The sequence below is a fragment of the Bombina bombina genome, chromosome 7, assembly GCF_027579735.1.
Source record: "Bombina bombina isolate aBomBom1 chromosome 7, aBomBom1.pri, whole genome shotgun sequence".
NCBI classification, from domain to species: Eukaryota; Metazoa; Chordata; class Amphibia; order Anura; family Bombinatoridae; genus Bombina; species Bombina bombina.
The window spans coordinates 637,448,979-637,471,700 of NC_069505.1; the positions used below are offsets into that span (position 1 = coordinate 637,448,979).

At 41.5% G+C, this 22,722-nt stretch overlaps 1 protein-coding gene across 1 annotated transcript; it reads left to right on the forward strand.

The window, feature by feature from the left end:
* The first annotated feature begins 1,934 nt into the window (after positions 1-1,934).
* On the forward strand, positions 1,935-11,228 carry SLC1A5 (solute carrier family 1 member 5). The gene is made up of 8 exons (XM_053688811.1): positions 1,935-2,466; positions 6,031-6,073; positions 6,484-6,585; positions 7,825-7,991; positions 8,187-8,420; positions 8,663-8,857; positions 9,189-9,323; positions 10,066-11,228. Exons 1-8 carry the CDS (start codon positions 1,988-1,990, stop codon positions 10,271-10,273), a joined length of 1,563 nt encoding a protein of 520 aa, XP_053544786.1. The 5' UTR covers positions 1,935-1,987; the 3' UTR covers positions 10,274-11,228.
* Positions 11,229-22,722: the final 11,494 nt, after the last annotated feature.

Here is a 22,722-nt window from a genome sequence, read left to right on the forward strand (position 1 = left end):
CTATACAGTATATATTATCCAGTCACTAATAAATACTACAATGCTATTTTTATACAGTATATATTATCCAGTCACTAATACTATAATACTATTTCTATACAGTATATATTATCCAGTCACTAATAAATACTACAATGCTATTTTTATACAGTATATATTATCCAGTCACTAATACTATAATGCTATTTCTGTACAGTGTATATTATCCAGTCACTAATAAATACTACAATGCTATTTTTATACAGTATATATTATCCAGTCACTAATACTATAATACTATTTCTATACAGTATATATTATCCAGTCACTAATACTATTTCTATACAGTATATATTATCCAGTCACTAATAAATACTACAATGCTATTTTTATACAGTATATATTATCCAGTCACTAATACTATAATGCTATTTCTGTACAGTGTATATTATCCAGTCACTAATACAATAATGCTATTTCTATACAGTATATATTATCCAGTCACTAATACTATAATGCTATTTCTATACAGTATATATTATCCAGTCTTTAATACTATTTCTATACAGTATATATTATCCAGTCACTAATAAATACTACAATGCTATTTTTATACAGTATATATTATCCAGTCACTAATACTATAATGCTATTTCTATACAGTATATATTATCCAGTCACTAATAAATACTACAATGCTATTTTTATACAGTATATATTATCCAGTCACTAATACTATAATACTATTTCTATACAGTATATATTATCCAGTCACTAATACTATAATGCTATTTTTATACAGTATATATTATCCAGTCACTAATACTATAATACTATTTCTATACAGTATATATTATCCAGTCACTAATAAATACTACAATGCTATTTTTATACAGTATATATTATCCAGTCACTAATACTATAATGCTATTTCTATATAGTATATATTATCCAGTCTTTAATACTATTTCTATACAGTATATATTATCCAGTCGATAACACTATAATACTATTTATATACAGTATATATTATCCAGTCACTAATACTATAATGCTATTTCTATACAGTATATATTATCCAGTCACTAATAAATACTACAATGCTATTTTTATACAGTATATATTATCCAGTCACTAATACTATAATACTATTTCTATACAGTATATATTATCCAGTCACTAATACTATAATGCTATTTTTATACAGTATATATTATCCAGTCACTAATACTATAATACTATTTCTATACAGTATATATTATCCAGTCACTAATAAATACTACAATGCTATTTCTATACAGTATATATTATCCAGTCACTAATACTATAATGCTATTTTTATACAGTATATATTATCCAGTCACTAATACTATAATGCTATTTCTATATAGTATATATTATCCAGTCACTAATACTATAATGCTATTTCTATACAGTATATATTATCCAGTCACTAATACTATAATGCTATTTTTATACAGTATATATTATCCAGTCACTAATACTATAATGCTATTTCTATATAGTATATATTATCCAGTCTTTAATACTATTTCTATACAGTATATATTATCCAGTCGATAACAAACACCATAAGCTGAAAGTGACCACTTGCACACGTCACTACTCGTCTCAGTCAGTAATGGAATGGATTAGTCTTTCCCGCCCTTTCCTTCATTTTTATTCTACATACTCGATTAGACCACGCCCTCCTCTAGGCCACCTGGGAGAATTCCCGCTGTCAAGCAGTGACGGTTTCCAGTTTAACCACGCCCTTACATGCGTCATCAACAACACCACGCCCTAAACGTGTACACTAAGCTGGTATAGTTGCTGACCACGCCCACTGGCTATTTGAGGCTGTTACATGGCATTAGTACAACCAATCAGCGGTTGAGTCACCTCAGACTGCTGGCCCCTCCCCCGGTTTAAGTGCCGGGTGCCGGTAGTTTGAGTGCCAGTGAGCTGGAGCTTTTCACTGCAGTACTAGAACCGGTTATATCGTGACATGAAGGGCGCGGAGTGTAACGGATCCTCTCCTACAGCTGACATGCACCGGCCCCCTCCCCCCGGGGGCTGCTGCCGGTTGCTGCGGAACAACCTGCTGGTCATCCTGACGGTGGTGGGGGTGCTGCTCGGGGTCGGTCTGGGCTTTGCCGTGCGGCCCCTGGAGCTGAACACGGCGCAACAGTTGTCCTTCTCCTTCCCCGGGGAGCTGCTGCTGCGTCTGCTGAAGATGATCATCCTCCCCCTGGTGGTGTGCAGCCTGGTGTCCGGGGCCGCCTCTCTGCACCCGGCTGCTCTGGGCAAGCTCGGCGGCTGGGCCATGCTCTTCTTCCTGGTCACCACCCTGCTGGCCTCAGGCTTAGGGGTCATCCTGGCACTGGTCATCCGCCCGGGGGTGGGCGCACAGGGCAGTGAGGACCTCACTGGGGAGGGGATCCCCGAGAGCAAGGAGGTGGTGGACTCGTTCCTGGACCTTTTTAGGTGAGAAGGTGCCATGTTGCAGTAGACCTGTGTGTCTGTGCCAAGTGTCTGTAGACCTGTGTGGCATGTGTCTGTAGACCTGTGTGTCTGTGCCAAGTGTCTGTAGGTATGTGTGTCTGTGCCAAGTGTCTGTAGGTATGTGTCTGTAGACCTGTGTGCCAAGTGTCTGTAGATTTGTGCCATGTGTGTCTGTAGGTATGTGTCTGTAGACCTGTGTGCCATGTGTCTGTGCCTAGTGTCTGTAGATCCCTGCCATGTGTGGCTGTAGGTATGTGTCTGTAGACCTGTGTGCCATGTGTCTGTGCCAAGTGTCTGTAGATCTGTGCCATGTGTGGCTGTAGGTATGTGTCTGTAGACCTGTGTGCCATGTGTCTGTGCCAAGTGTCTGTAGATCTGTGCCATGTGTGCCTGTAGGTATGTGTCTGTAGACCTGTGTGTCTGTGCCAAGTGTCTGTAGATCTGTGCCATGTGTGCCTGTAGGTATGTGTCTGTAGACCTGTGTGCCATGTGTCTGTGCCAAGTGTCTGTAGACCTGTGTGCCTGTAGGTATGTGTCTGTAGATACGTGCCATGTGTGGCTGTAGGTATGTGTCTGTAGACCTGTGTGCCTAGTGTCTGTAGATCCGTGCCATGTGTGGCTGTAGGTATGTGTCTGTAGATACGTGCCATGTGTGGCTGTAGGTATGTGTCTGTAGACCTGTGTGCCATGTGTCTGTGCCTAGTGTCTGTAGATCCGTGCCATGTGTGGCTGTAGGTATGTCTGTAGACCTGTGTGCCATGTGTCTGTGCCAAGTGTCTGTAGATCCGTGCCATGTGTGGCTGTAGGTATGTGTCTGTAGACCTGTGTGCCAAGTGTCTGTAGATCTGTGCCATGTGTGGCTGTAGGTATCTGTCTGTAGATGTGTGTGCCATGTGTCTGTGTAGATCTGTGTGCATGTGCCATGTGTGTGTGCCATGTGTCTGTGTAGATCTGTGTGCATGTGCCATGTGTGTGTACCACATGTCTGTAAATCTGTGCCATGTGACTAGACCTGTGTGCCTGTAGATCTGTGTATGTGTGCCCGTGTATATGTGCTGTGTGTGTGGCTGTAGATCTGTGTGCCTGTGCCATGTGTGTGGCTGGAGGTCTGTGCCAAACAGAAATGGGACAAGCTTTGAGACAAGTGCTATTATTTAGATCTGTGATTCAGGCATGGGGCAAGTTTTGTGTCATATTATGGTCTTTAGATTTGTGCCATAGGGGAATGAGGTAAGTTTTGTGCCGGGTGGTAGTCTTTAGGTCAGTGCCGAGTGGTAATAGACACTGAGCAAATAGTTGTGGCAACTAGATATGGGGGTCGCTCATTGGTCAGTTGAGTAAATGGCTGTGTAATAAATCTGGGGCTTTGTGTCATATTGGCATCCACATTTTTTATTTTCATTACTAGTTGACTGTGTTTAAAGGGTTAATGTATCTGTGATTGTGCCGTATGTTACCATGTAAAGTGGGCACTGTGTATCAGTCTAACCAAGTAGGTGGCTGTGCACCATGTGGGTTTGGGTACGTTTGAGTTGGGGCCCCCCAATGATAAGGTTATGAGCTGTGTGGTTGTTGTAGGTTGTGTACATTAGGTTTGTCAGATAGTGACAAGACTACCTTTATGGGCTGATAAGTGCAAATGTATACTGCATGTGTCTGATAAGGTGGTGCACGTTCTGCTTTGTCCTGGTCAGTTCCTCCTGTGATAGTGTGTTACCCATCAAATTACCTAGGCAAACCCGTTTGTGGGCATCCTTTCTTCTGGACTGGTTACCGTAAGGGCGATTATTGGCGCCAGTAAGGTGACGGGCTCCTTCAAGCATGATATAAATACATGTCAGGAACCACACTGCATTTCCTATTTAGCAGATCCTGCGTATTATATATCGGTGTGACTATTACTTGTTAGTGATGAGAACTTCCCTGCTGTGTACAGTTGTGTGAAGAGCAAAGTGAGTTTTGTCTATATAAAGACACATGTTAAAGATGTTGCATCTACATGTTTTGAGTGTTTAGTTACCCACCACCTAAGATGTGTGTTCTAATCCATGGTGAATATATGTTGATATGGTTGTAGACATGATGATCTTGCATTATTGTATTGCTGACTATGTGCCATATACATGATTATTTTATAAGTAATAGCTAATGAAGGGTTTTAAGTGCCACGTGTATATATAGTCTAGAGTGCACAAGCAGATATATATGTATAGAATATACCTAAATGTGGGCGTATAGGTACGTGCAGTTTAGATGCACGTGCGTGTTTCATTTACTTGTATTGCTTCTACAGAAGCTGATGCAATGTTGTCCCCAGATTGGGTTTGTAGTGTTTGACACGTGGGGACAGAGACCGTCCTCCATCTGTGTGGGTGTGTGCTGTGCTGATAGTCCGCCCCTCGCAGCTGTGTGTGTAAGAGCTGACTCAGTGACATACCCCCCCCCCCCACAATAATCTACATCCTTCTAATTGTATAACATTTTTATATAGGACATCTAAGCTGGCCGTATGACACTCTGGTCACTAGAGACACTCTCATCTCATAAGACTAGCACTGTAATGATGACTTGTATTTTGACAAAAACTTGTGCACTCCTTCCAGCTATGTAATGGAGGGCTGTTCCTTGAGATTAGTGCTGTAACAGTGACTTGTGTGTCAGCAGGCTTGTAAGGGTGTCACATTTCAGATACATAGACGCATAAGACTTGCAGGGTAACAATGACTTGTATTAAATAGGATTACCCAGGTTCTGACTACACATGTGGCACCTTGAGATTAGCATTGTAACGGTGACTTGTGTGTTAGCAGGTTTTTAAGGTGTGTCCTGACAATGTGACACAAAGGGCTGTCTCTTCAGGCTAGCGGAATGTGTGTGTGCCCCCCTCCTGGGCACTCCTTACAAACCTGCTATGTGACACCAAGGCCTGTCCCTGCTGGCCAGCAGAGCAATACTGATGTGTGCAGTTTAGGTGTTTCTGTTCCCAGCTGATTGTCCTCTTGCTTCTTGTGTCCTTTTATAATAGCCCTCTACACAGACCTTTCAAACTGCCACCAACTTCTCTACTTCCCACTTTATGTGCCACCTGATTGAGTAGCTAGCCACTTGCCTTTTTTTAGATATTTTCTGAGTTTGAGAAAACAAGCTGACTTACACCATGTTAAAGTATTAATCTATATTGTCACCAGACTTATTAATTTACTTACCAACAGGCACTATTGTGAAGTGATATTTTATTTTAAAAATGTACTTGCCTAGCATTCTCAAGCAACATTTTAAAAACCTCAGGGACCAAGTCTGACTATGTAATAAAGCAAGTTAGTTATGCAATCTGTACGAGTACTGTTCTGTCTAGTGTAGCATGAAACTAGCTGTTTGACATATGTGAAATGTAAAGCACATTTACCGCCTCCGTCTAGTCAACACCAATGTAAGATTTTATTGCCACTGGGTTTTCTGCCTCTGTTTGAATTTATTGTAACTGACCTGCATTTTTTTAGTAAAAGGACCTTTTACTCAGTATTGCATGTTATCTTGTCTTTACAGAAACATTTTCCCATCCAACCTGGTATCTGCAGCTTTTCAGTCGGTAAGAAGAAAATGTCGCTGTAAATGTGTATTTGCATAGCCTCTTAGACTTTTAAATCTATCGTGATTCAGATGGAGCTCCATTATTAAAACGTGCACATTTTATATGCAACATGTCGGAGGACGTAGCACCTACTGAGAATGTGCAAAGGTGTACAATAGATATGTTCATACATTTTGTGATTGGCTGACAGTTGTTACATTTTATAGGGGGAAGGGAAATTGAATTAACTTTGAAATTTGCCAGTAAATTTTCAATTCTTGTTTAAAAGTATCTTAAATTAGATTATTTTATTGTGTATTTGTCAGTTATTCAATTCTACTGTAGTTAGTTAGTGGTGCTTTAAAGGATGCAGCCTATAGTGTTTAAGTTTATTGCTGGTCTCTAAACACTTTAATTTCTCTTCACAGTATGCCACAAGTTACAAATGGATAAGCTTAAAAAGAAATGCATCCAACCAACTGCTAGATGTTAATTCAACCATGGGAGAGCTCAACTCGACTTTTGAGAAGGTGAGAACTGCCTAACCCACTCCGTAAATGCATTTCTGTCTGAGATGTAAAGGGCAAGCTGCCCAGGGCATAAAACATTTGAACACTTATGTTTTAGGGTCTGTGGGTGGATTGACTGCAATGGCTCAAGTAGAAGAGCCACAATTTAACATTTCTCTTTTAGACCAAAAAAAGCAATAATCTCCATTGTATGTCAGATCACTGGAGACAGATGATATAGCATTACACGTATTGGTGCCCAGTCAGGAGTCTCATCAATGCCACATCCCATAATACCTGTTCTCTTGACATTTTATGGTGCCATTTTCTTGTAACTAAAGTATAGAAAGGTTTTAACATTTTAGGGGTTGATTTAGCAAAGCTGGGGCATACATATGCGCCCCTGTCCGCTGCAGCTCGGACTGAATTCCACTGCCGGAATTCAGCATTGCTCAAGAAATCAAATTTGCGCTCTTGTGCAATGCTGTCCATGCACAGCCAATCACGTGTGGGCAGGAGCTGTCAATCTCCCTGGGGAGATTGAAATTCGCCACTTTAGAGAAGCAGTGGTTTGATGACCGCAGCTTCATAAATAGACTGCATGTTCTCTTGTGAGAACCTGCTTTCATAGGGGATCAAAAGGCTGGCGGAGCCTTTGATAAATTGACTCCTTAGTGTCTAACATTGTGTTCCCTAATAGGCTGAGATTTTTGTTCAGATTAAGTGGGAAACTTCTCAGTCTCACTGTGGGCTTGAACAACGATTTGTGGTCTTTGGACTGCCTAGATCGAACAAGTATGAGATCTGGAAAGGCTGCATAACTGCCGTTAGCAGCAATGCTGTTTGTGCTACCTTAGGCACACAGATCTTCTAGCAACCTTGTTGCCCAGCAAACTGTTATTTGCCCCATTTAATGCAACACACAGAATGATTTACCTCTTTTTGTCTGTAATAGAATAGTTATTTAACACCTTTTTTATTATAACACACTGCAGAAACTTGATCCTTTTATTGCCAGTAAATACACAGAGCAAGGCTTTAACCCATTCTTTGCTTGATATACTTCCTGCCCCATAAGAGTGAATTTGCCACCCTACTGTCTCATCTATCACTGCTGGCAGGTTGTCTAAGAGGAAGCTCTTACTAATGTCGTAATGAACACACCTAACATTGTTTTAAGGCTAAATGTTGTTGTGTTATCTGTTTTAAAGTATCGTGGATATTGAGAGGATGAGTGTCAATGATGTGTCTTCCTTTCAGATCCCCATTGGTAAGGAGGTGGAAGGGATGAACATTCTGGGTCTGGTTGTCTTCGCTATTGTCTTTGGCGTTGCTCTCCGCAAGTTGGGTGCAGAAGGAGAGATTCTTATTCGCTTCTTTAACTCTTTCAACGAGGCCACAATGGTCTTGGTATCCTGGATCATGTGGTGAGTCCCTCTAGGTAGTTATTACTGTTACTCCTTACCCACTGTAGGTATCAGATGCCCTGTGTTCTCATCTGGATGCTTGTTTCAAACGTTGCACTCAGCAGGACATTGCTGTCTAAATGAGGGCTTTGGATTACATTTAAGATCAAATTTTTTGCTTATTTTATATATTTTTTTTTTTCTTCTAACCCTCAGGTATGCTCCGTTGGGTATTATGTTTCTTGTGGCCGGCAAGATTGTGGAAATGAAAGATGCATCTACCTTGTTTAGCAGTTTAGGAAAGTACATCTGCTGCTGCCTGGTTGGGCATGCTATCCATGGATTACTGGTCTTACCACTCATATACTTAGTGTTTGCCCGCAAGAATCCCTACCGCTTCCTCTGGGGTATAGTCAGTGCCCTAGCCACAGCTTTTGGGACATCTTCTAGGTATATATGTGGCTGTCATGCTAAACTATTGTTATATTTATCAGGGAATGTACAAGTGATGGGGTTTCTTGTGGCTTGGACCTCTGGTGAGCCCGCAAGATAGTTAACATAGGTTGTTGGTAGGTGGGAGGCAGCTGAGATCTCTGGGGTTTGGGCAGGTGGTACATAACTATGTACTTTAGACTGGGGTGGATGGGTAAGTGCTGTTTAAATCTCATTGTGGTGTTCATTACCTTATGTAGCTCTGCCACACTGCCTCTAATGATGAAATGCGTAGAGGAGAAGAATGGAGTGTCCAAGCAGATCAGCAGATTCATTCTTCCAATCGGAGCCACAGTTAACATGGATGGAGCTGCCCTGTTCCAGTGTGTGGCTGCTGTCTTCATCGCACAACTGAACAATGTTACCTTGGACTTTGTTCAGATCGTTACTATCCTGTAAGTTCTAAACCAGTGCTTGGCAAATGTTTAAACATTAGGAGCCAGACAGTTGGATTTGTATATAGATTTATGGAGAATAACCCAAAAAGTTAGGAGCCAGGGGTAAACATTCTAGGAGCCAGTGCCTCCCAGGCTCCTGGGTTTGTCGACCCTGTTCTAACCTATTTTATTAACACCGTCTTTCAACCCATAATCAATACAGTAATATTAAACTGTGGTCTAAAGTTTACCCAAGTGGTTATCTCCAACACTGAGGGAAGACCAGTTCTGAGAACTAGAAGTGAATATCTTACTCTATTTACCTGACCCCTCTGCCTCTCTCCCACAGTGTAACAGCTACAGCATCGAGTGTGGGGGCTGCAGGAATCCCAGCTGGTGGTGTCCTTACTCTGGCTATAATCCTAGAAGCTGTGGGACTCCCCACTAATGACATCTCCCTGATCTTGGCTGTAGACTGGTTGGTGTAAGTATATCCTGTCTATCTGGTTGTTCACTGAGATTGGGTCTCTAGAGAGAAATACTATCACATGCCCAGTGTAAGGGTTGATATAAGTTTGTTATACTAAGGGTGAAGTGGAGAGAAGAAGTAGCTATTTGTTACCAGTACCACCATTGGGTTAAAACTGGAGCTGTAGAGTCTAACTGCATCTTCCTTGATTTTGTAGGCTACTTCTTTTATGGCTTAGACTCAGTGTAACTGTACATTATATAAGTCCTACCTGGTAATACTGGTTAACAACATTTATGGGTATGTTCTAAAAAGGCTAAATTTAGAGGCAGAGCATGACCTTTGTTCTGCATTTTGGCAGAATCCTGTTTTGTATTTTATAAATTATTTTTGGGAGGTTTAACAGTTTTATAAAAGGGACAGTGTCTTAAACTTAACTGTACTAGTAATCTACTATACAGTAACTGTCACTCTGCACAAACCCAGCAATACTGCCCATTCAGTGTTTGAGTTGTATGAACTTGAGAGATTATTTCAGTTCCTAAGATTACATAGATTTTTTTTTTTTCCTACCTTACTATAAAGTCTTGGTCTGTAGTATATTCATGCGGATTGCTTACCTTTTCTGAAGAGATTATTTCAGCAGTTGCATTTTGTTGCTGACAGTGACCTGTATACTCTGAGCATGCTTTTTGCTGAAAATCCAACCTATCATCTCATTCTTTCCCTTCACTTATGTCCCATCTCCTTCCCACAGAGATCGCACATGTACGATACTTAATGTTGAAGGTGATGCATTTGGTGCTGGACTGCTACAGGTGTACAGTGACCGCACGTCACCAAGTGGGGAGCCTACTGAACTGACGGACGTACAAGTGCAGCAGCCGCCTGAGGGGGATCCTCTGCTTCTGAAATACGTGCACGTTGATGGTGCAGAGACTAAAGACAAGGAGTCTGTCATGTAATGCTGACACTTGGAACTTATATTTGGGGTGGGGAATGAACATTGCTCAGGACCTTGGACAATGGCATTTTAGACTGCTGCTGACAAGGCAAGAATGTCCTCACCATCTGCTCAGGCACTAGCTCTTGTCCAGGGCAAAGGGCTTTTATTTTTTTATAATTTAATATTTTTTACTTGAACTATAACTTAATTCCCCCTCTCAACCCAGGACTGTAAGATACAACACCCCTTCATGGTGTAATCAGGGGCTGTCTCCTATTTATCTTGTCCAATTAGTTATTTTGTAGATTTATTTTTTTTTGTCCCCAGATGATACAGTTCATTGTTACAAGTGTGTGTGCCATGTGTGTCTGGTTGTGGTTTCCGAAACGGTGTGCATTTTTGTGAAAAATGAGATGTGTAACTAGTGGACCAAATCTCAATGATGCTGTTTGTGTAAACTGTTACGTGTGTGCATATGTACTATTACTTGATTGTGATCATGTACAGATATTATTACAGGTGTAAGTATAATACACACACAGTGCTTATCAAAAATATACTTTCCTTAGTTAAAGAAGCACTAAACCCAAACTATTTATTTCATGATTCAGGAAGAAAATACAATTTTTACACAAGATGTTATGTGGATAGAACATGTTATGAAACTTTAATGGTCAATTGGTTGAGCTGTTACGAGTTACAGCACTTGTTGTTTTTTTTATCCCAAGTGCACATAGCGCTGAACTGTACTACATAATGCTGCTTATGTACATAAATGGGAGTTTAGAGACTTGTAAGGATGAGAATGACTGGACATTAATTAAAAAACAAAAGTCAATGTATGCGTTTTGTGTCAATACTGGTAGGGGGAGGAAGCTGTGTCTACACTCATCAGGTTTTATATTTGTATGACTTTGCAAGAGGCTTTACACAAGCACTACATTTAAATAATAAAAAACTGCTCTTGGTCACAATGCTTCCTCACCAAGATGTGTCTACGTTTCTTAGTGAGCGCCTAGCTTTGGTCCTGCAGTTCCATAATTTAAGGTTAGCATTCACCTATGTCTAGGTGTGACCCTAACACCATCTTGGTTTATGCATTGCCCAAAGCCATAGGTGACTTGTTGCATTCATCCATGATTTTCTCATTCAGTCTCCAGCAGTTGCTCTGTGAACTCCTTAACCGTCTTTATCCAAGCAACCTCTTGACTTGTTAACCACTGCAAACAGTCCTCATGACTCATGAACTTTGAAGAATTTGATCACCATGTAATGTTGTTCCCTGACTCAGTGTATAAATCAGATGTCGGCTATGACTATCTATTCACTGGTGTGCATTTATGTTTTCTGCTTGCAAACATATCGGTACTAAGCAACCTCTCCACGTACTGGGCTATTTATCCGACTATTTACCACAATACTGCATATTGAGCCTAGGGATGATGCATGAAGTGTATATATCTGCAGTATTTTTCTTTTTTAAAGGGATAGGAAACCTAAAAATGTTTTTTTTTCTTTCACAATTCAGATAGAACAGCAACTTCCTAATTTACTCCTATTCATTTTTCTTCTCTTGGTTTTTTTTTTTTTCTCAAAAAAGCAGAAAACTAAGCAGACCTTTTTTGGTTCAGCATCTGGGTAGTGCTTGCTGATTGGTGGCTATTTAGCTACCAATCAGCAAGCAGCCAGTTGCTAAACCAAAATGGTCTAGCTCATTAGCTTACATTCCTACTTTTCAAATAAAGATACCAAGAGAACAAAGAAAAATTGATAATATGAGTAAATTAGAAAGTTGCTGCTCTCTGAATCATGAAATAAAAAAATGGGGTTTCATATACCCTTTAAAGCAAAATTTAAAATGTTTGCAAACCTAGAAGACACATGAATTCACTGTAAAGTGTCCTATCTATACCTGTCTTCCTGTGCGTTTGAACTAATAAGCATGTGTTGCAGGGGAGTATATACATTGTACAGAATATATGCTATACAATGCATTCCAAAAATCTAGGGGAGTAAACGGTAGAGGTAAATTACAGGAAAACTTACAATAAATATCTGTATCTTAATCTTTTTTTTATTACGATTATACTGTGCTTATTATGAAGGGTTACATTTTTATTTGTCCCGTTTAAAAGCAAGAACAAATATGTTCTGTTTTACTACCTAGCCCTCATTTCATGGCTTTCTGGCATATCTATAAGGTAGAAGAATGTAACTTGCTTCCTATAAGACCCTGAATATTTGACAAGGGTGAGCTCAGGACACTCTGGGATGTGACATTCAGCTGCTGTTAGGTTTGGGACATGACTGCCCAGTAAACCTCTTTTGCTGGGGCCTGGTCTGCACATTAGTGATACACCCCGTGCCACCTTATCTGCACATTAGTGATACACCCCGTGCTATGATCCACCTTATCTGTACATTAGTGATACACCCCGTGCTATGATCCACCTTATCTGCACATTAGTGATACACCCCGTGCTATGATCCACCTTATCTGCACATTAGTGATACACCCCGTGCTATGATCCACCTTATCTGCACATTAGTGATAAACCCCGTGCTATGATCCACCTTATCTGCACATTAGTGATACACCCCGTGCTATGATCCACCTTATCTGCACATTAGTGATACACCCCGTGCTATGATCCACCTTATCTGCATGTTAGTGATAAACCCCGTGATATGACCCACCTTATCTGCACATTAGTGATCAACCCTGTGATATGATCCACCTTATCTGCACATTAGTGATACACCCCGTGCTATGATCCACCTTATCTGCACATTAGTGATACACCCCGTGCTATGATCCACCTTATCTGCACATTAGTGATAGACCCCGTGCTATGATCTACCTTATCTGCACATTAGTGATACACCCCGTGCTATGATCCACCTTATCTGCATGTTGGTGATAAACCCCGTGATATGATCCACCTTATCTGCACATTAGTGATCAACCCTGTGATATGATCCACCTTATCTGCACATTAGTGATCAACCCTGTGATATGATCCACCTTATCTGCACATTAGTGATACACCCCGTGCTATGATCCACCTTATCTGTACATTAGTGATACACCCCGTGCTATAATCCACCTTATCTGCACATTAGTGATACACCCCATGCTATGATCCACCTTATCTGCACATTAGTGATAGACCCCGTGCTATGATCTACCTTATCTGCACATTAGTGATACACCCCGTGCTATGATCCACCTTATCTGCATTTTAGTGATAAACCCCGTGATATGACCCACCTTATCTGCACATTAGTGATATGATCCACCTTATCTGCACATAGTGATAAACCCCGTGATACGATCCACCTTGTCTGCACATTAGTGATAAACCCTGTGATACGATCCACCTTATCTGCACATTAGTGATAAACACCGTTGGATCAGGGCACAGAGTATCACTAATGTGCAGATAAGGTGGATCATAACACTGGGTGTATCACTAATGTGCAGATAAGGTGGGTCATCATAGCACGGGGTTTATCACTAATGTGGAGATAAGGTGGATCAGGGCACAGAGTATCACTAATGTGCAGATAAGGTGGATCGTATCACGGGTTTATCACTAATGTGCAGACAAGGTGGGTCATATCACGGGGTTTATCACTAATGTGCAGATAAGGTGGATCATATCACTAATGTGCAGACAAGGTGGGTCATATCCACCTTATCTGCACATTAGTGATACACTGTGCCCTGATACACCTACCTGCACATTAGTGATAAACCCTGTGATATGATCCACCTTATCTGCACATTAGTGATAAACACCGTTGGATCAGGGCACAGAGTATCACTAATGTGCAGATAAGGTGGATCATAGCACGGGGTGTATCACTAATGTGCAGATAAGGTGGATCATAGCACGGGGTGTATCACTAATGTGCAGATAAGGTGGATCATATCACTAATGTGCAGACAAGGTGGGTCATATCCACCTTATCTGCACATTAGTGATACTCTGTGCCCTGATACACCTACCTGCACATTAGTGATAAACCCTGTGATATGATCCACCTTATCTGCACATAGTGATAAACCCCGTGATACGATCCACCTTATCTGCACATTAGGGGTGTATCACTAATGTGCAGACAAGGTGGATCGTATCATGGGGTTTATCACTAATGTGCAGATAAGGTGGATCGTATCACCGGGTTTATCACTAATGTGCAGATAAGGTGGATCGTATCACGGGGTTTATCACTAATGTGCAGATAAGGTGGATCGTATCACGGGGTTTATCACTAATGTGCAGATAAGGTGGATCGTATCATGGGGTTTATCGCTAATGTGCAGATAAGGTGGATCGTATCACGGGGTTTATCACTTATCTGCACATTAGTGATAAACCCTGTGATATGACGCACATTAGTGATACTCTGTGCCCTGATCCAACGGTGTTTATCACTAATGTGCAGATAAGGTGGATCATATCACAGGGTTTATCACTAATGTGCAGACAAGGTGGATCGTATCACGGGGTTTATCACCAATGTGCAGCTAAGGTGGATCGGATCACGGGGTGTATCACTCATGTGCAGATAAGGTGGATTGTATCACGGGTTTATCACTAATGTGCAGATAAGGTGGATCGTATCACAGGGTTTATCACTTATCTGCACATTAGTGATAAACCCCGTGATATGACCCACCTTGTCTGCACGTTAGTGATAAACCCCGTTATATGACCCACCTTATCTGCACATTAGTGATAAACCCCGTTATATGACCCACCTTATCTGCACATTAGTGATACGATCCACCTTATCTGCACATAGTGATAAACCCTGTGATATGATCCACCTTATCTGCACATTAGGGGTGTATCACTAATGTGCAGACAAGGTGGATCGTATCACGGGGTTTATCACTAATGTGCAGATAAGGTGTATCGTATCACAGGGTTTATCACTAATGTGCAGATAAGGTGGATCGTATCACAGGGTTTAGCACTAATGTGCAGCTAAGGTGGATCGGATCACGGGGTGTATCACTCATGTGCAGATAAGGTGGATTGTATCACGGGTTTATCACTAATGTGCAGATAAGGTGGATCGTATCACAGGGTTTATCACTTATCTGCACATTAGTGATAAACCCCGTGATATGACCCACCTTGTCTGCACGTTAGTGATAAACCCCGTTATATGACCCACCTTATCTGCACATTAGTGATACGATCCACCTTATCTGCACATAGTGATAAACCCTGTGCTATGATCCACCTTATCTGCACATTAGGGGTGTATCACTAATGTGCAGACAAGGTGGATCGTATCACGGGGTTTATCACTAATGTGCAGATAAGGTGTATCGTATCACAGGGTTTATCACTAATGTGCAGACAAGGTGGATCGTATCATGGGGTTTATCACTAATGTGCAGATAAGTGATAAACCCCGTGATACGATCCACCTTGTCTGCACATTAGTGATACACCCCTAATGTGCAGATAAGGTGGATCATATCACGGGGTTTATCACTATGTGCAGGTAAGGTGGATCGTATCACTAATGTGCAGATAAGGTGGGTCATATAACGGGGTTTATCACTTATCTGCACATTAGTGATAAACCCTGTGATATACCCCACCTTATCTGCACATTAGTGATAAACCCTGTGATATGACCCACCTTTTCTGCACATTAGTGATAAACCCCGTGATACGATCCACCTTATCTGCACATTAGTGATACTCTGTGCTCTGATACACCTACCTGCACATTAGTGATAAACCCCGTGCTATGACCCACCTTATCTGCACATTAGTGATATGATCCACCTTATCCGCACATTAGTCAAGTGAATCTAGGATAGAATCGCCTGATTCAAAGAATCGGTCTGCCCATGACCTGGGTTCGCCACTTAAATAGGAGATAGTGGTGCAAACCTTTACCCTTTCTGAATAGTATGTTTTGGGTTTCATAGAGTATAATAAAAGGCAAGAATTTTTAAATTCGCGAAACTGTGACCTAACACCAGTAAAGGGTGCAGGAGCGTTTATATGGGGTTCGGGGTGTTCATTTGATTTTTGCATAAAGAAATCATTTAACACATGCTTCAATGTGTTGTTCTCATTTTGTACTTCAGTTAACCCTTGAGCTAGTATATCCACTTTTTGGTTAAGTGAAGTAATTTGGTTCGCCATTTCAGCAGGATCCATTTTGCCTGATATGACACACTGGCTTGATTATTCTATAATAATGCTGCACTTTGACTACAACTTTATTATATTAAATTGTGAATGTGTAGATGTTCTTTTCAAGTCAATCCTTATGAGTAGAAAGATTGACAGAGGAAGAGAACAGGACATTTTAATTATGATTTCTTGCAATCAGTGTGATATAATGAACAGGCAGTTTTAATCCAATCCGGATGGCAAAGGGTTAACTCAGGAACGATATTAAAGAATGCAGTACTTCATATGATAAATGAAACTCAGAGTATCAATACGTGAAGGTAAGAGTGATGAGATTGATAGTCTGTAGGATATGCTTAGTTATTAGTTTAAACAGTTCAGCTTAGGTAATCAATATAATGGAAAGGCAAATGAAACGTAAGGATACTTGCGGTTGTATGGTTTCAACCAGAGCGGAGGTGTGGGTCCTTAGACCTGGATCAGTATCGGAGATGCTGAGTCATGTCGTTAGTTCAGCTGAGCAGGAAAGAGCAGGCTGTTTTTCGGAGATGCTGTGTTGGATGTTCCGCTCAGCGTGGTGAGGAGCTGTGACTCTGTCGGCGGCGGGTGACGTCACCGTCTTCGGCTCATGCAGCGTGAAGGAAGTGTAGAGGCTGCTATTGCAATCCTGAGCAGCAGGGAAGCCGTAGACTTTAATATTTAGCAGGGTAAGAGTAGGTGATAAGTTGAAATCTACTGCAGTATAAGTTTGTTAGGAGAGTTTCTATGAAAAAATTCATAGTAGAAGCTTGAGGAATTAAGTAAGGTTGAATGTATGCTCATAAGAGTAGTAGGAGCTATAAGACACACACACACAACATGTGTCAATAATCAATCAGTTACTGAGTGCTTGAACTCCTCCTTTTATACAGGATATTGTGAGTAGGTGGAGGAATCACCTTAAAGAGGTACATACCATAACAGATACTCTGTGCCCTGATACACCTACCTGCACATTAGTGATAAACCCCATGCCCTGACCCACCTTATCTCCACATTAGTGATAAACCCTGTGATATGATCCACCTTATCTGCACATTAGTGAAAAACCCCGTGCTATGATCCACCTTATCTGCACATTAGTGATAAACCCTGTGATATGATCCACCTTATCTGCACATTAGTGAAAAACCCTGTGCTATGATCCACCTTATCTGCATATTAGTGATACACCCCGTGCTATGATCCACCTTATCTGCACATTAGTGATAAACCCTGTGATATGATCCACCTTATCTGCACATTAGTGATAAACCCTGTGATATGATCCACCTTGTCTGCACATTAGTGATAAACCCCGTGATATGATCCACCTTATCTGCACATTAGTGATAAACCCCGTAATATGACCCACTTATCTGCACATTAGCGATACACCCCGTGATACGATCCACCTTATCTGCAAAATAGTGATAAACCCCGTGATACGACCCACCTTATCTGCACATACTTAATTAGACGCTCCCAGTTCTGGACTTTTGATTAGTTTGACTGGAACACCCACTGAAAGCAGCACCCCCCCTCCTTTTCTCTGCATATGAAAATACTCTCTACACAAACAGGAGCAAGCTGGAGTAGGTATAAATTATTATTTATGAGAGCATGACTGGCATTTTTCTCTTGTAAGGTGTATCCAGTCCACGGATCATCCATTACTTGTGGGATATTCTCATTCCCAACAGGAAGTTGCAAGAGGACACCCACAGCAGAGCTGTTATATAGCTCCTCCCCTAACTGCCATATCCAGTCATTCTCTTGCAATTCTCAACAAGCATGGAGGTAGTAAGAGAGAGTGGTGAAAAATAGTTAGTTTTTTTTCTTCAATCAAAAGTTTGTTATTTTTAAATGGTACCGGAGTTGTACTATTTTATCCCAGGCAGTAAATAGAAGAAGAATCTGCCTGAGTTTTCTATGATCTTAGCAGGTTGTAACTAAGATCCATTGCTCTTCTCACATATGTCTGAGGAGAGAGGTAACTTCAGCGGGAGAATGGCGTGCAGGTTACTCTGCTATGAGGTATGTGCAGTTACAATTTTTTCTAGAAATGGAAATGCTAGAAAATGCTGCTGATACCGGATTAATGTAAGTTAAGCCTGAATACAGTGATTTAATAGCGACTGGTATCATGCTTACTCTCAGGGGTAATACCCTTATAATATTGCAATATAAAACGTTTGCTGGCATGTTTAATCGTTTTTATATATGCTTTGGTGATAAAACTTTATTGGGGCCTAGTTTTCTCCTGTTAAATGTAGTCAGTCCACGGGTCATCCATTACTTATGGGATTATATCTCCTCCCTAACAGGAAGTGCAAGAGGATCACCCAAGCAGAGCTGCTATATAGCTCCTCCCCTCTACGTCATACCCAGTCATTCTCTTGCACCTAACTAATAGATAGGACGTGTGAGAGGACTGTGGTTGTTAAACTTAGTTTTTTATTTCTTCAATCAAAAGTTTGTTATTTTAAACAGCACCGGAGTGTGTTGTTTTTTCTCAGGCAGCATTAGAGGAAGAATCTACCTGAGTTTGTGTATGATCTTAGCGGTCGTAACTAAGATCCATTTACTGTTCTCGGCCTTCTGAGGAGTGAGGTAACTTCAGAACAGGGGACAGCGGGCAGGGTTCACCTGCAAGGAGGTATGTTGCAGTATATTATTTTCTAAGGAATGGAATTGACTGAGAAAATACTGCTAATACCCATGTAAAGTAAGTGCAGCCTTAAATGCAGTAGTAGCGACTGGTATCAGGCTGATATGTATGTATGTTTACACTGAGGTATTTCTGGGGAATGGATCTTCACTAAGAAAATACTGTATACATTTAACTTATATTTGAGCCTCCACTGCAGTGAAAGCGACTAGCAGCAGGCTGATTAATAACATTTAATATTTTTATTTTTAAACGTTTACTGGCATGTTAATCGTTTTTCTCTGAGGTACTTGGTGATAAAACTTTTTGGGCATTATTTTCCACATGGCTGTCGTTTATTTATGAATAATTTCAGTTTACTGAGCTTCCCCACTGTTGTAACATGAGTGGGAGGGGCCTATTTTGGCGCTTTATTGCGCAGTAAAAATTCAGTCACAGTCTTCCTATTTCCTTCTCCTTGATCCAGGACGTCTCTACAGAGCCCAGGGGTCTCCAAACTAGTTTTGAGGGAGGTAATCACTCACAGTAGACCTGTGAGACTGTGCTTTTGACTGTGATAAAAACGTTTATATTAAATTGTTATCCGTTTTTTGGGTACTAAGGGGTTAATCATCCATTTGCTGGTGGGTGCAATCCTTTGCTAACTTAATGCATTTACTGTGAAAATTTGTTTGCCATAACTAATTTGGTTCATTGTTATTTCAACTGTGACAGTTTTTTTTTTTTTTTTTTTTTTTGTGCTTCTTAAAGGCACAGTAACGTTTTTTATATTGCTTGTAAATTTATTTGAAAAGTATTTTCCAAGCTTGCTAGTTTCATTGCTAGTTTGTTTAAACATGTCTGACAAAGAGGAATCTCTTTGTGCAATATGTTTAAAGGCCAATGTGGAGCCCAATAGAAAATTGTGTACTAATTGTATTGATGCTACTTTAAATAAAAGCCAATCTATACATGTTAAGAAATTTTCACCAGACAACGAGGGGGAAGTTATGCCGACTAACTCTCCTCACGTGTCAGTACCTTCGTCTCCCGCTCAGGGGGTGCGTGATATTGTAGCGCCAAGTACATCAGGGCGGCCCATACAAATCACTTTGCAAGACATGGCTAATGTTATGACTGAAGTGTTATCTAAATTGCCAGAATTTAGGGGTAAACGCGACCACTCTGGGGTGAGAACAGAGTGCGCTGATAATAATAGAGCCATGTCTGATACTGCGTCACAATTTGCAGAACATGAGGACGGAGAGCTTCATTCTGTGGGTGACGGATCTGATCCAAGTAAACTGGACTCAGACATTTCAAATTTTAAATTTAAGCTTGAGAACCTCCGTGTATTACTAGGGGAGGTATTAGCGGCTCTGAATGATTGTAACACGGTTGCAATTCCAGAGAAAGTATGTAGGCTGGATAAATATTTTGCGGTACCGACGTGTACTGACGTTTTTCCTATACCTAAAAGGCTTACAGAAATTGTTAACAAGGAGTGGGATAGACCCGGTGTGCCTTTTTCACCCCCTCCTATATTTAGAAAAATGTTTCCAATAGACCCCACCACACGGGACTTATGGCAGACGGTCCCTAAGGTGGAGGGAGCAGTTTCTACTCTAGCTAAGCGCACCACTATCCCGGTGGAGGATAGCTGTGCTTTTTCAGATCCAATGGATAAAAAGTTAGAGGGTTACCTTAAGAAAATGTTTGTTCAACAAGGTTTTATATTACAACCCCTTGCATGCATTGCGCCTGTCACGGCTGCGGCGGCATTCTGGTTTGAGTCTCTGGAAGAGACCATTAGCTCAGCTACATTGGATGAGATTATAGACAAGCTTAGAGTCCTTAAGCTAGCTAATTCATTTATTTCTGATGCCGTAGTACACTTAACTAAACTTACGGCTAAGAACTCCGGATTCGCCATTCAAGCGCGCAGAGCGCTATGGCTTAAATCCTGGTCAGCTGATGTGACTTCTAAATCTAAATTGCTTAACATACCTTTCAAAGGGCAGACATTATTCGGGCCCGGTTTGAAAGAAATTATCGCTGACATTACTGGAGGTAAGGGCCATGCCCTGCCTCAAGACAGAGCCAAACCAAGGGCTAGACAGTCTAATTTTCGTGCCTTTCGTAACTTCAAGGCAGGAGCAGCATCAACTTCCTCTGCTCCAAAACAGGAAGGAACTGTTGCTCGCTTCAGACAGGGCTGGAAACCTAACCAGTCCTGGAACAAGGGCAAGCAGGCCAGAAAACCTGCTGCTGCCCCTAAGACAGCATGAAGTGAGGGCTCCCGATCCGGAAACGGATCTAGTAGGGGGCAGACTTTCTCTCTTCGCCCAGGCTTGGGCAAGAGATGTCCAGGATCCCTGGGCGTTAGAGATCATATCTCAGGGATATCTTCTGGACTTCAAAGCTTCTCCTCCAAAAGGGAGATTTCATCTTTCAAGGTTGTCAGCAAACCAGATAAAGAAAGAGGCGTTTTTACGCTGTGTACAAGACCTTTTACTAATGGGAGTGATCCACCCAGTTCCGCGGTCGGAACACGGGCAAGGGTTTTACTCAAATCTGTTTGTGGTTCCCAAAAAAGAGGGGACCTTCAGACCAATCTTGGACTTAAAAATCCTAAACAAATTCCTAAGAGCTCCATCTTTCAAAATGGAAACTATTCGGACAATCTTACCTATGATCCAAAAGGGTCAGTACATGACCACAGTGGATTTAAAGGATGCCTACCTTCACATACCGATTCACAAGGATCATTATCGGTACCTAAGGTTTGCCTTCTTAAACAGGCATTACCAGTTTGTAGCTCTTCCCTTCGGGTTAGCTACAGCTCCAAGAATCTTTACAAAGGTTCTGGGCTCTCTTCTGGCGGTACTAAGACCGCGAGGAATCTCGGTAGCTCCGTACCTAGACGACATTCTGATACAAGCGTCAAGTTTCCAGACTGCCAAGGCTCATACAGAGTTAGTTCTGGCATTTCTAAGGTCGCATGGGTGGAAGGTGAACGAAGAAAAGAGTTCTCTATTGCCACTCACAAGAGTTCCCTTCTTGGGGACTCTTATAGATTCTGTAGAAATGAAAATTTACCTGACAGAGGACAGGTTAACAAAACTTCTAAATGCTTGCCGTGTCCTTCATTCCATTCAACACCCGTCAGTGGTGCATGCTAAGTCAGTGGAATGGGGATTACTCAGATTTGTCCCCTATGCTGAATCTGGATCAAGAGACCAGAGAGTCTCTTCTATGGTGGCTCTCTCGGCCACATCTGTCCAGGGGGATGCCCTTCAGCAGGCCAGATTGGACGATTGTAACAACAGACGCCAGCCTGCTAGGTTGGGGCGCTGTCTGGAATTCCCTGAAGGCTCAGGGATCATGGACTCAGGAAGAGACACTCCTTCCAATAAACATTCTGGAATTGAGAGCAGTTCTCAATGCCCTTCTGGCTTGGCCTCAGTTAACAACTCTGAGGTTCATCAGGTTTCAGTCGGACAACATCACGACTGTGGCTTACATCAACCATCAGGGAGGGACAAGGAGTTCCCTAGCGATGATGGAAGTCTCAAAGATAATTCGCTGGGCAGAGTCGCACTCGTGCCACCTGTCAGCGATCCACAT